Raw genomic sequence first — 14,759 nt, forward strand, 5'->3', positions numbered from 1 at the left:
AGGCTCCCGGGAGGGGAGGTGTGGACAGTGACCCATGCTTGCACACAGGCTTCTTGGTGGCTGCAGCAGCAGCCTTAGCGTTTCATGCCAGTCTTGGTGTCCACGCTGATAGCGGCAGCTCGAGCTCATCTCTGGAGCTCGTTTAGGCAGTGCTCTGAATCCCCTCTCCTCGCACAACCTGAAACAATGGTCGCTTGTCTCTTAGGCACTTCCAGACTTTTTCCAGACTCCTTCTCACTTTTTCCCCAGACTCCCTCCCAGCTAGCTGTGGTGCACTAGCCCCCTTCCAGCTGTGTTCACATAGCCAACCCCAGTCCTCTCCCTGGGATCTGACCTCCGAAGCCTGAGCCTCAGCTCCCAGACCCTACCTGCCCTGGCGGATGAGCAGACAAGCCCCTCAGGCTGGTGAGTGCTGGTCAGCACCGATCCTCTGTGCAGGAATCTCTCCGCTTTGCCCTCCGCACCCCTGTTGCTGCGCTCTCCTCCGCGGCTCCAAAGCTTCCCCCCCCACTCACCCCCCTATCTCTGCCAGTGAAGGGGCTTCCTAGTGTGTGGAAACTTTTCCTCCTTCACAGCTCCCTCCCAGAGGTACAGGTCCTATCCCTATTCTTTTGTCTCTGTTTTTTCTTTTGTCTTTTGCCCTACCCAGGTACATAGGTAGTTTCTTGCCTTTTGGGAGGTCTGAGGTCTTCTGCCAGCGTTCAGCAGGTGTTCTGTAGGAGTTGTTCCACATGTAGATGTATTTCTGATGAATTTGTGGGGAGGAAGGTGATCTCCACGTCTCACTCCTCTGCCATCTTGAAGGTCCTCCCCCACATTACTTCTTTGGTTTCTACAATTTGATTTGCTACCAAAGCGCAACATTATATATTAAGAATAGATTTAATTGTTCAGTACAGTTTTTACTTTCTTATTTCAGATACAACTGGATATCAATTTTCTATAAACAAATGTTAACAAAGAGTTTAATCTTCAAATGAGTTCAGAATAATAAGCAATGTTTGATGAAAACAGCTAAATCCTATTTGTTGCAATCAGAAACGCCAATTTATGTCACAGATGAGCTCCCTTCTGGCTTACCCATAGATAATATAAAAAAATTTTTTTAAACATCAAGGGTAAAATACTCAAACAGCTTTTGCCTTTGGCAACGAATGACAGGCTCCCCTTTACTGCTCTCCAGCAATCAACAACAAAGGACCAAAAGCTATACTTAAAAACAATTCTTAGCTTATCTTTGTGACTCAGTTTGTTTCCAGTTTGCATGCCAAAGCGTAGTGAAGTATAGAACACCATCACAACTGAAGAAGCACCAGATTCCCAGCCTTAGATTCTGGTTTCTAATTTTACAACATGATCAAGGTGTCTTTCTGTACTTCCAAAAGACTAAGACTTAGTACTTAAATCTGTAGATATGATGTATGGATATTTAATGATACAAGCTAGTAACAAATGGGGACGAAAAACTGCTACTTTGAGGTCTGTTCACTGGCTCAACTAGGAATGATGTAATAATGGTAACGACATCTATTCTTTAGGAGAAAATTTAATTAGAATTATTTATAAGATAAAAAGAAACAGAAGTCCTAAAATTATATTGTTGGAATCTGAACCAATTAGATTAAAATAACTAACAGATGACTGAGAAACCAAGCTGCAATCCCTACTTTAGGAGTGCAAAACGCTATTACCCCAGAGAAGACAAAATATATACAAAATAAAGTTTCACCTATTCATACATAAAACAGTGATTAAGTGGAACTCTCTTAGATAGTCAGGTCACAAATTATATATAAATAATTCTTCTAATATGTACTGTACCCCTAGCACTTCCCCACTCACTGAGAGTTTAATTCCTAGGAAATATAATTCAAAATATTCAGCCAATCTGTGAATATTCCTAATCAAAATATATTCACTGTCTCAACTCTACATCTCAATACATAATAATTAAATCCTCATTTCATACTAATTATTTTACGCCAATTTTTAACCCTTCATATTTCTCTAGGTTTACTAAATAAATAAATCCTGTCTTCTCAGTCACACGGCAAAGGATCTATTTCCAAAAAGCTTAATTAAATTTATATGCCTCCCTTGGACACTCTCCAAGTTCAGCATATCTAACTTCATTTGTTGTGTCTGACTTTTCTTTAAGTACAGCAGATCAGGAAAAGAAAAGGTCATTGCGGTGGCTCCTGTCCCTTGGATTACCCTCTATACAATCAGTCCACTATTAGAAGCAATAGTTGAAATCCTAGCTACCCTCAGATTAGAAAGACACGTAACATAGAATTTATGTTTTGTTTTTGAGTATTCTCATTAACTAAATAAGGTATAATAGAAAGAGAGTGAGTTTCGGTGCCATCTTTTACATGTAATCTATCCTCTCTGAGACTCAGTTTTCAGATCGGCAAAAATAGGAATACCATCTATTTCATGGAGATATAAAAACAAAAAATGACACCTTTTATTAAAAGAAACTATCACAGGTCACAAAGTCTTAAGCAGTGTTGGCATCCTTGCCAACATCTGTTCAATGTAATCAAACCCTGGGATATAGGTGTTCAATAAATGTTACTTTTCATCCTGCATTTTAGGGATGATTTTTCCAAACAGTATAGAGACTCTTAACTTCATAAACATTTAGATTTTCATCTACATTATGTGTCAGTCTCCACATTCAGGAATATGGAATAAATTCAGTAATTCCACATAAAAACTGTGTCTAAATTTTCACCTTGCCCTTGAACCAAATGCTGAATTTTGCTAAAATAACAAACAATAAGTATTCCATCACACACTTAAGTTATATGAATCTCAACATGCATTAAAGTAATTGGATCACCTCCCTCCCACCACACACAAAAAAAGAAAACAAAAAATTCCAGGTGGATAAAAGAAAGTTAAACAATAAAGAGTTCAAAAGACACCCTTAAGAGAGTGAAAAAAACAAGACATAAAGTGACAAAAGTTATTTACTATACATATGACTAATAAAAGGCTTAGATCCACAACATATAAAGAACTTCTACATATGAGCAAGAGTCTTGAACAGGTATTTCACAAAATAGGACAGCCAATGCTCAATCTCATTAGTGATCAGTGAAATAAGGTGCAGATTAAAATCACAAAACAGTACTAAATACCCATCAGAATGGTTAAAGTGGAAAAGACAGAAAAGCACAAGCGTTGGTAGAAGTACAATTGGTAAAAACCAATTTGAAAAATGTTTTGGCAGTATCTCCTAAAATGAACATACATAATCGCTATGACCTAGTAACTCTACTCTTAGGTAAACACTCATGAAAAAGTGTCTGTGCATGTGACCAGGAAACATATATTAAAATGTTAGTATAATGTATAATACCAAAACTCAAAAAAATCCAAACATCTATCAACAGTAGAATGGATAAATAGTAGTATATTCCTCTAATGGAACATTATCCAGCAATGAAAATGAAAAAAACCTACAGCTATATAGAAAAACATAGATGAATCTCACAAATATAAATTGGACAAGCAAAACATTAATCAGGTTAAGGCATACATGCTTAGATGTTAAAGCTACTTAAAAGAGCAAGAAAGAGAATGCCATAAAAGACAGAAGAGTGACTGTTTCTGGGAAAAGGAATGGGGTGCTAGCCAGATGTGAGAAGTCATGATGAGGACTTCTAGAGCACTGAGAATACTTTTTTCCTTTATCTGTGTGATGGTTACACAGATGTTCACTTTGTGATAATTCACTAAGCTATATGGTTTGGTTCTGTGCACCTTTGTGTATATGCAATACATTTCGCCAAACAAAAGGTTATAAAAAAGAGAGGAAAGGAAGAAGAAAGAAAATAAATAACAAGTCACAACACTATCTGGAAAGATATCTAATATATTAAGTTAAATACTAAAGTCAAATGAAATACTGATGGCAAATAAGCACACAAAAAGATGCTCAACATCATTAGTCATCAGGGAAATGTAAATTAAAACCATAATGAGATAACCACTACACATCTGTTTAGAATGCCTAAAATACTAAAATCTTAATACTGAGGATGCAGACCAACTGGAATACTCATCAATGTCGGTAGGAATGCAAACTGGTACAGGTACTTTGAAAAACAGTTTGAAAATTTTTTACGAAGCTAAACATACCCCTACCGTATATAAATCACCAATCTCATTCTTAATAGTATTTACCCAAGAGAAAGGAAAACGTACGTACACACACAATTGTAAGCAAATGTTTATAGCAGCCTTATTCATAACATAAAAAAAGGAAAAAAAAAAAAAAAGGAAACAACTCACATGTCCTTCAACTGATGAATGGATAAAGAAACTGGCATATCTGTACAATGGTATTATTACTTAACAAAAGGAACAACTATTGATATATGCAGCAACATGGATGATCTCAAATGCATGTTGCTAACTTAACAAAGCTAGACTTAAAAGGCTACACACTGTATGATTCCATTTACATGACATTCTGGAATATGTATTACCTAACTATACAACATAAAGAGATTATAATGTAATTCACTTAGATATTTAACTATAATAACAACAAAAAGCATTACTTATAAAATTACATTTGCACTTGGTTTAGCATTTTATATACATATTTTAATCCTCCGAATAATCATGTAAAGCTAAATCATCGCAACTTTACCAATGAAAAAACAAATTCAAAAAGAGTAAAGTAACATTTTACCACGGATACACATCTAGTGAGTGGTGAAGCTGGGGTTTAGTCCCATTGTATCTGGGTCTTTCCAAGCCCATTTTCTTTCCTCTACACCATACTGCCTCTTAGTCCAAAAGCACTGATAATTCCTTAATGAATAGTGTTTTCTTTTGCATTATTTAAAGATGTGTTCATACTTCCTACATTTGTAAGTTTAAAATAAATCATGAATATTTTCTATTATTCAGGTACCCACATACCCACAATCATACAAAACAAAGTTAAAATACGCAACTTCTGCCCTCAAGATGTTTATAATCTAATAGCTAGCACACATATGACAAAGTAGGCAATTTTAAACCTCAAAAATAACAGCCGAGTAGTAGAAACATGGGTAGTGTGAGTACCTTATAATAACAAAATAATTCTAATTGCTTCTTCCCATCCCTTGTATCATCACTATCATTCATTTCACTTATATAAGGATATGTGTGTGAAGTATACATACATACATACACATAAGCAAACACAGTCAAATACAGTGTCACTATTATTTTAAACTGTTATCTCTTAGATCAATTGAGAACAAGAAAAATAAAAGTTTTTATTTTATCTTCATTCATTTCTTCTCCAATGCTTTTCCTTAGATATCTGAGTTTCTGACCTGTATCATTTTCTTTGTCTCTAAAGCACTTCTTTTAACATTTCTTGCAAAAATTGTCTACTGGCAAAAAATGCCCTCAGTTTTTGTCTGATAATTTTTATTTCTCCTTTACTTTTAAAGGATAATTTTGCACAGTACATTATTCTAGGTTGGTGGGTTTTTTTTCTCAACACCTTAAATATTTCACTCCACTCTCTTCTCGCTTGCATGGTTTCTAGGGAGAAGCCAGATAATAATTCTTATCTTTGCTCCTCTATAAGTGAGGGATTTTTCCCCCTCTGGCTTCCTCAGGATTTTTTTATCTTCAATTTTCTGTAATTTGAAAATAATATGCCTAGGTGTAAGGATTTTTTTGGCATTTATCCTACTTGGTGTTCTCTGAGCTCCCTGGACCTTTGGTTTGGTGTCTGATGTTGATTTTGGGAAATTCTCAGTTGTTATTGTTTCAAATACTTCTTCTGTTCCTTTCTTTCTTCTCCTCTGGTATTGCCATTATGCTTATGCTATACCTTTTGTAGTCACCCCACAGTCCTTGGATATTCTGTTCTTCTGGTCTGGTTTTTTTATTCCGGGCTTTTTCTCTTTGGTTTTCAGTTTCCAAGAATGCTACTGATACATCCTCTTGCTCAAGACTCTTTCCTCATGCATGTCCAATCTACTAATAAGGCCATCAAAAGCACTCTTCACTTCTGTTACAGTGGTTTTTTTTCTTTAGCATTTCTTTTTGGCTCTTTCTTGGAACTTCCATCTCTCCACTTACATTGCCCATCTGTTCTTGCATGTTGTCTACTTTATCCATTAGCACTCTTAGCATATTAATCACAGTTGTTTTAAATTCCAAGTATGATAATTCCAACACCCCTGCCATATCTAATCCTGATTCTCGTGCTTGCTCTATCTCTTCCAATTGTGTTTTCTGCCTTTTAGTATATCTTATAATTTTTTTTTTTGACAGCCAGGCCTGATACACTTTTTAAAATGAACTGCTGTAAACAGGTCTTTAGTAATATGGTGGTAAGGTGTGGGGGATGGCTGAACAATTTATAGTCTTATGATAAGATCTCAGTCTTTTAGAAAGCCTGTGCTTCTGGACTGTGAACTTCACACACACACTTCTCAATCCATCTCCCTCCCCTCAGGTGGAGCAGGATGGCTAGAGTGAGCTGAAGTTGTGTATTTCCCTTCTCCAACATGGAAGACTTGAGCAGCTATAGTTGGATATTTCCTTTCACCCACATCAGTTAGCCTCTGATAAAACTCCAGCAGGTTAGGCTCTGGTGAAATAGTTTATCCTAAGGGCAAGTCTTGTTAGGAGGAACAGATGCTCTGGCATATTTCAAAATGGTTCCTTTTCCCCTTCCTCTATCAAAAGCATAAGGGGCGTGGGCTTCCCTGGTGGCACAGTGGTTGAGAATCTGCCTGCCAATGCAGGGGACACGGGTTCAAGCCCTGGTCTGGGAAGATCCCACATGCCGCAGAGCAACCGGGCCCGCGAGCCACAATTACTGAGCCTGCGCGTCTGGAGCCTGTGCTCCGTAACAAGAGAGGCCGCGACAGTGAGAGGCCCACGCACCGCGATGAAGAGTGGCCCCTGCTTGCCACAACTAGAGAAAGCCCTCGCACAGAAACGAAGACCCAACACATCCATAAATAAATAAATAAATAAATAAATAATTTTTAAAAAAAAGCATAAGGGGATTTTTCTGATATTCACTGAGAGAATCTGGTAGAGACACAACAGGTAAGACTCACAAAAGTGTGGGGCTCTGATAACTGGTTTCCCCTGGAGTTTTTAACTCTCAGAGTTGCCCACACTGAGCCTCCAGCAATTTGTCAACCAATTCCGGTTTCCCTACACCAGCACTGGCTTCCAACAAAGTTGCTGCTCTTGTGAACTGTGATTCACTGTAGTCTCTGCTGGTCTCTCCAATTTTAAGGGCAGTGGTTTGCTTTGTGACCTCTCTTTACTAAAAAAGTTGTTGATTTTTCAGTGTGTTCAGGTTTTTACTTGTTGTCAGGATGGAGTGGCAACTTCCAAGTTTCTTACATGCCATACCAGAAACTGGAAGTTTGCATTTTCTTTTAAGAAATGTTTTTCTACACCACAAGCTTAAAAACTGATGTAGAATAATAAAACACATACAAACTCAAAATCATATAGAACAAAACTGTGTTGCATACTTTGTAAATTATTTATTTATTATTTTTCACTTTCCTCTTACAATGCACATATTTATATTTCTAGACATGTAGCCTAGATCAGACACTGTTCTTAAATATCTGAACCTCCCAGTTTATCTGTAAAAATCAATATAAAATTATAAACTATAATCCTTGAAATATATCTTCCAAACAAGTGATTAAAATACAGCTTACCATTTTGATGCCTGTGGAAAATGTCACTGGTTTTATAGGTTTAGGTTTCTCTAGCTGCATTTCCAGTTGGGTAGATCTATCTTTATGCTGAGCCAAAAGTAGAGCAACGGGGAGATCAGAACTCTCCTGCAAGAAAAGTTAAAGTGCAATGTGAAAGTTAAAAATAAAAGCAATGAGTCTTTTATTTTAAATTATGCCTTTCCATAAACATTTGATGTCAACCTAGGTATTCACTTTATGGAGAACACTTTACAAAAAACTTCAACATTCCATAATAAGAAAAGGCTGCTTTAGACTCATAAATCAAAATAACCTACAAAAAAGGATTTTTATAAAATCCACATTAAAGACAATATAATAGGGTCTTATTTCATCTAGCAAAACCAACCATATTTATTAAAATAAAAAAATTAGAAGCTAATCACAAAAAGAGTAGTACAAAGTACTATAACTTAGATCAGATGTTTATCTAAGACACATTTCTTTTTTACCAGTGAATTCAGACCAGTCTGAAATTGTTTCCCATTAGATTTCACCTGAGGCCGTTTGGAAATGATCCTTGTTCTGTTTTGCACAATGGAATGATTGTTAAGTACAATCAAAAGACATTTATCAACATTTTCTCCTTTATTGACTTATTTTTATAAATAATTTATCTTTATAAATTTTTTAATTAACAAAATAACAGTAAACACTTTTAATATCTTATATTGATACTAAATCAGGGCCACTATTTACACAAATCTGTACACACACATATTAATAACACAAACAAATTATTAATTCTTATACATACACTGTCATTTACTCTGTTTAACATGAAGTCTTCTCACATGTTTAAAGTGATGCAGAGCTAAGATCTAAACTAAATGTATCCAGACATTTTCCTTTCTGAGCTGTCAGTTAAATAAGAACACAGAAACACATGCAAAAGGAAACCAGGAAGGAAGGAGATCACACACAAACATATGCAAAGACACATACTACTTTCTATATCTGTAAACAAAAATGAAGGTACAAACACATTTCAATCTCCTATACCAAGGTGAACTATGAAAACAGTCTTCAAATGGCCTACAGAGTTTTAAAATAGTAACTACCCAGAATTTAATCCTGAAAAAACTATATTGTTACACATTTCATAGCATAAAAGTAAAGATATAGCAGAATCTAATTTTCTTTCCAAAACCAACAACTTAATATTTGGGCGCACAAATATGGCTAATTAATATATTTAAAGGACTTGTTTAAAAGTTATAGTACAGAAGAAATTCAAATAACAAGACATTTATTTCCACAGCATAGTCCTAGAATAAATTTGTATCTCAAAACTTTGTAACAGAAGTGCTATGCAAGAGCAAATGTTACAAAGATTACAAATTTTAAAAGTAAATGGAAAAACACAAATTTTATTTATAAAATAGAACTTTATTAAGGGTCAAAATTCTTAAGACATGGCTTTAGCAATAATGAAGGAGGATGAATAAAATACACTATGAGAATATACTTGACTACCTTTCATATTCTACAACAAAGCATTAGTAATGCATTAATAGTATTGCTGTGAATTCCTGCAGCTATTCCTATTTCCATTAGGAATTTTATAATAAAATATAAAATTAAAGAACATTTTAAATGGGCGGTGGCCCAAAATATCTTTTAAAATCTCTAACTACCTTTTCATATGTTAAAAACTAACAGAAGAAAAATAAATTTCCTTGGCTAAAATGCTAAATCATTGCTTTCTAATACTCTAAGTGAATTCAAATTCCATACCTGCTACTTACCCTAAAAAGTAAAAGTTCTCATGTAAAAGTAAGACAATGTGTGCACTTCAAAAAAGTTGCTAATCAATACTTTGCCTGTTTTAATCCTGGTTTCACCTTCACATAAAAGAACCAGAATATTAAAATGTCTTGATAAAACAGTTGAAATTTAATAAAAATAAACATTCTAGAAAGCTAAAACTAATTTTGATACTAAGGCAATACAATTTACTTTAAATCTGCTGTACTCCACTTCAGCAATCAAAACTTTGGAGCCTGAAAATCTTTGTAAATGTTAAATTAGAGGGACTCCCTTGGTGGCGCAGTGGTTAAGAGTCTGCCTGCCAGTGCAGGGGACGCAGGTATAGGCCCTGGTCGGGAGGATCCCACATGCCACGGAGCAGCTGGGCCCGTGCACCACAACTGCTAAGCCTGTGCTCTGGAGCCCGCCAGACGCAGCTGCTGGGCCCGCGTGCCACAACTACTGAAGTTGTGGTCCGCAACAAGAGAGGCCACCACAGTGAGAAGCCCGCGCACCGCAGCAAGGAGTGGCCCTCGCTCTCTGCAACTAGAAAGCCCGCGCACAGCAACAAAGACCCAACAAAGACCCAACGAAGCCAAAAATAAATTAAAAAAAAAAAGTTAAACTAGAAATAAGCAGGAGTTCTAACAACAACAAAAAAATCTACAGAGTAAAATAAACTATGGGAAACATACATGATCTCAGAAACACAAAAAATGCAGATTCAGCCTTTCAAGTTATTTCATTCTTCTTAGCTTTCCATTTTTACCCTGAAAGGTTCCCTAAGCTACGCTGATTGCCTGAAGGTACACTGCTCAATATTTACAGAAATTTTAATTAAGACTACCTGTAATACTCATTAAAAGCTTTATAATGACCATTTTTTAAAGATTATTTTAACTGACGTAAAGCAAGCCATCTGGCAAACAATATTCTAATAAAAATCAGCTACTGCGTTTGACAATATTAGCCCTTAACAAAATTTAAGACATAGCTGAAGAGAATTTTCAAAAGAGAATATAAAAAGATTTAATAAGTCAGGACCTGTATAAAAATCTTTTTCCAAACTTAAAAAAAAAAAACCCTGAATTTACAGTTAGGATTAAATAAATGGACATTTTAGGCAACATTATAGTAAATGCTAAGCCATAAACATTAAGACCATAACATTAAAATCCTGTCACATCATACAGTATAGTGTAATGCCAATGCTTTTATAAAAGGTTAAAAAGTAACTTGTAGCACAGGACCAGAAACAGCAGAAAAAAAATTCTAATAAGTTGTGCTTATACTAGTTGCCTAAATTAGATCCAGAGAATCATTCTAAGATTTAAGCTTCTAGATGTATTTACAGATGCCAATTCAATCTTTCTTAATAAAATCTAACACATGAACATACATAGAAAAAAATACAATGTATTCTTTTATTTAATAAGGATTCAGGAGGATAAAAAGAAAGTTAATGAATTCTTTCAGTTAGTCAATAAGGATGAAATATATGTTAGCATTAAACAAAAATTTTTTAATAAATATTAAAAAATTAAAGTAACAATCTTTAAAAATAAATTTAAATATGAAAATGAGAAATTCAAATTGAATTGGTATTTAAGCCAATCTGTTGTAATTAATTGTTCTAATGAATACAGTAAATTGTTAAGGATTATTTAACCACCATGTTACATGATCTAAACAGTAAAGAAAGTATGCACAGTAATGACTTGCAGGTGAGGAAAACAGGAAGGGGGAGCAGTTCTTAACAAAAGCCAATATTAACTCCAGATTATACACAATGTATACAACATTGGCAGTTGCAGCTCAATTGCCAAGAACACCTCAATGAGGCAGCAAAACTTCATGCTAAAAGACTAAAGACAAAAAGAATATGCAAAAATAATTGCTATGCAAAACCAGCTAATCTCAAAATCAAAACTAAAAACGCTTTATACTAAATGGAACATTTTTTAAAAGTTAAAGTGTATTTTCGTCTTATATCTAAGTTCTGTATTTGGAATTAACTCAATTAACTGTATAGTGGAAAGCATTACCAAAGAAAACTGCATAAAATGATGAGAGAAACCTTTCCAAAAAATAATTGTAACATGAATCTTTACTAATTCATTCTTTAAAGTTTTTAATTTCTCACAAGCTACATGTCTACAAAAAAAACGTAAAACATGACATGCATCATTTCAACTGTTAAAGCCACAACTGTCACTTAATAGTTTCAACAAAAATTAATGGAAGTTAGGGATTTCCCTGGTGGCACAGGGGATAAGACTCCATGCTCCCAATGCAGGGGGCCCAGGTCATGGAACTAGATCCCACATGCATGCCACAACTAAGAGTTCTCATGCCACAACTAAGGAGCCCTGGGGACACAACTAAGGAGCCCACCTGCTGCAACTAAGACCCGGTGCAACCAAATATAAAAATAAATAAATATTAAAGAGAAAAATTAATGGAAGTTACTAAGGAAAAAAAAACATATTCTATTTTATACACTGCTGTCCTCATTTTTTTTCCTTTCTTGGCGCAACGGCACACGGTGCAGCCTGCAGTATCTCATTTCCCAACCAGGGACTGAACCCAGGCGACGGCACTGAAAGCGCCGAATCCTAACCACTAGACCACCAGGGAACTCCCTGTCCTCATTTTTAGAACCAAATTTACATTCCACCCATACAAAGTAGATAGGGTTTATGATAAGCATTTTCTGTCTGAGCCTCACTAAGGCCTTTACCCTTACTTTTCGTTTACTTTCTCACCTACTTCTAATTTAAATTATCTTGCTTTCTCTTTTTATTCCTGGTTATATGGCTTAAATGCTTTTAGGGCAAAAGCACAGTAGAAAAATATACACATACACTTTTACCTGATCACAGAATAACAAACAGCATAGCAACTAGTAGACTGAGGAGTTAAGTGTGTTAACACCACATGGAAATTAATTACGGGGCCAGAAAGGGGAAAGGAAGAATGTAAAAAGACTTTACTGGAAAGGATGATTTTCTAATTGTGATTTCATCAATATCACAATGGTTTATAAGCATCAAATAATATTCTCCAATATATGAAACACTTCATAAACCTTGGTTATAATTACTGCTATTATCTAACAATGTTGACTACTTGGGGAGCTAATAACTAGAAAACACCAATAACTTGCAAGACATTACCATTTCTTTCAAATGTATTTTTTCATGCAAAAATAGGAAATATAGTTCTCACAGAGTAACCAGAGTCACTAAAACTTCAGCATGAAGCCAAAACACTTGAAAATGAGCTAGTTATTAGAAAACCAGTATTAATCAGGAGAAAAATGTTCTGAAAACAATATGTTTTAGTCAGTAAGCTCAGAAACACATCAACAACCTATTAATAGTAAACTGGCTTATGTTAGTTATAATATTACTCTCTTATCTGAAAATAAAATGGATATTGACAAACTTTTTTTTAAAATAAAGGAACAGAAGGTGAATAAACCAGCACAAACTATAGAAATGCTATTTAAATACCATTACCCAGCATAATACATAGGAAAGATAAACCCTGAAGACAAATGATTTTTTATCACAATTAACATTAATACGTACCAGTTCATCTAAAAAAGCCTGCTTATTCTTCCTTTTTAGAATCTGCTGCAGTTGTTCTTCTTTTTGTATAAATAGTCTTCTTTGTTCATTTTCCTGTCGTTCTACCTCTAAAGCTTCTTCCAATTCCTCCTGTTCCCGAGTCTAAAACAGAAACATTGATATATGGCATGGAATAAATTTAGTAACCAAAATCAACCCTATACCATACTCTGTACCTCCTTTCTTGGAATCATAAAATGCACTAGTCACTAATTGTTTAATAGTGCAGCAATTCCACTTTAAAAGAACTAGAATTCATTTTATTTCATGTGGACATGTTACATTAAAGAGAATGACATCTAGCACTAAATGAACACCTAAACAAAGTACACTGAGCCCAGCTGCAGTATTGTAGAAACTGCTTAATAATGTCTTTATTTTAGGAGATTTAACAAGAAAAACAAAATAAAACAAAAAACCCAACAACAAATAGATAATCTCCATATAGAACTATTGATTGAAACACTCCATATAAAAGACTGGCTTATTTAATAGAAACAATTTTCAGAATATATAAGACAATGAAAAGTTAACATAGTAGTTAGCTTCTTTTTCCCAAGTTAAAATAAGTCTTTCTGATGCTTGAGTTCCAAATAGCATTCATTTAAGGTAAGTTATGAAAAACTGAAGTTATTTTCTAACACAAGCATATAAATTTCAAGGGTCCTCTTTGTAGACTGAAAAATTCAAAATCCAGAGCTAATATGTAGAGAGAATGAACTACAGGCCTACTCATTTCCCTTTTATGAAGTTCCTCAGAAATATTAAATACTTCCAGGTTCTGAAATTTATTCCAACTCTAACTCGTACTTAAAAGCAATATTATACCTAGTCTTTGTTCTTTAAGTCTTCTGAATGAGAAATATAGTAAAATCTGAATGGCTTTACTTTAAATCCTTGATTGTTGCTATTGAAAATGTAATACCTTCTTTTTTTTTTTAATTCAATAAAACATTGAGAATTTATGGCACCTCAACACAAATACAGAATAGAGGGAGAGAGTATAATACATTTGGGGATCACTAAAATAATATATGAATTAACAGAGACCTCAGAGAAAAGTACATTTTTATGTAAAATAATAATTAAAACACTCTATTAGATTTTTTTCACTTCACAAATTAAACTCCCCAAAGAAACAAGATTCCCAAATAAAAAAATGTTTCACTTATAATTCAAACTCAGTATATCCAAAATTAAGTTTAGCATTTGGTTTCCCAAAGCTGATCACCCTCCTGTATTCCTGATTTCTGCTAAGCACACACCTACATCTCAGGCAACTCAAGTTGAAACCTCAAAGTCATCTCTGTTTACTCCCTCTCCCCCAACCCCATTCCTCTTAAATTAAATCAGTTGCTAAGTCCTATTAGCATCTCTCCCTGTAATTTCACAAACCTCTATTACTGAGGTTACTATTCTAACTCAGGTACCCAGTGGAGAAGAGAATTCAAACTTGATTTAGAAGGATTACTAGGAATAAATGTAAAAAGTTAGGGGGTGAGATATGAGGGCTAGAAAAGTGAATTACTGGACTATAGGTCCATAAGCAGAAAAGGATGAGTCTCATGATAAAACAGTGACATATACGTAATAAGTATGACAAGTGACAGAGAGG

At 34.7% G+C, this 14,759-nt stretch overlaps 1 protein-coding gene across 4 annotated transcripts in view; it reads right to left on the reverse strand.

Annotated features, from left to right (window-relative positions):
• MNAT1 (MNAT1 component of CDK activating kinase) overlaps positions 1-14,759 on the reverse strand; it is a 212,854-nt gene that overhangs the window by 133,765 nt on the left and 64,330 nt on the right. For all 4 annotated transcript variants that reach the window (XM_082450478.1, XM_082450480.1, XM_082450477.1 and 1 more), the window contains exons 5-6: positions 13,106-13,246; positions 7,725-7,850 (exon numbers count right to left, since the gene is read on the reverse strand). In XM_082450478.1, the coding sequence (XP_082306604.1) occupies positions 7,725-7,850; positions 13,106-13,246 (267 nt within the window). The remainder of the gene's footprint in view (positions 1-7,724; positions 7,851-13,105; positions 13,247-14,759) is intronic.

Source organism: Balaenoptera physalus (assembly GCF_965194825.1).
Source record: "Balaenoptera physalus genome assembly, chromosome: 2".
In the NCBI taxonomy this organism is placed as follows: domain Eukaryota; kingdom Metazoa; phylum Chordata; class Mammalia; order Artiodactyla; family Balaenopteridae; genus Balaenoptera; species Balaenoptera physalus.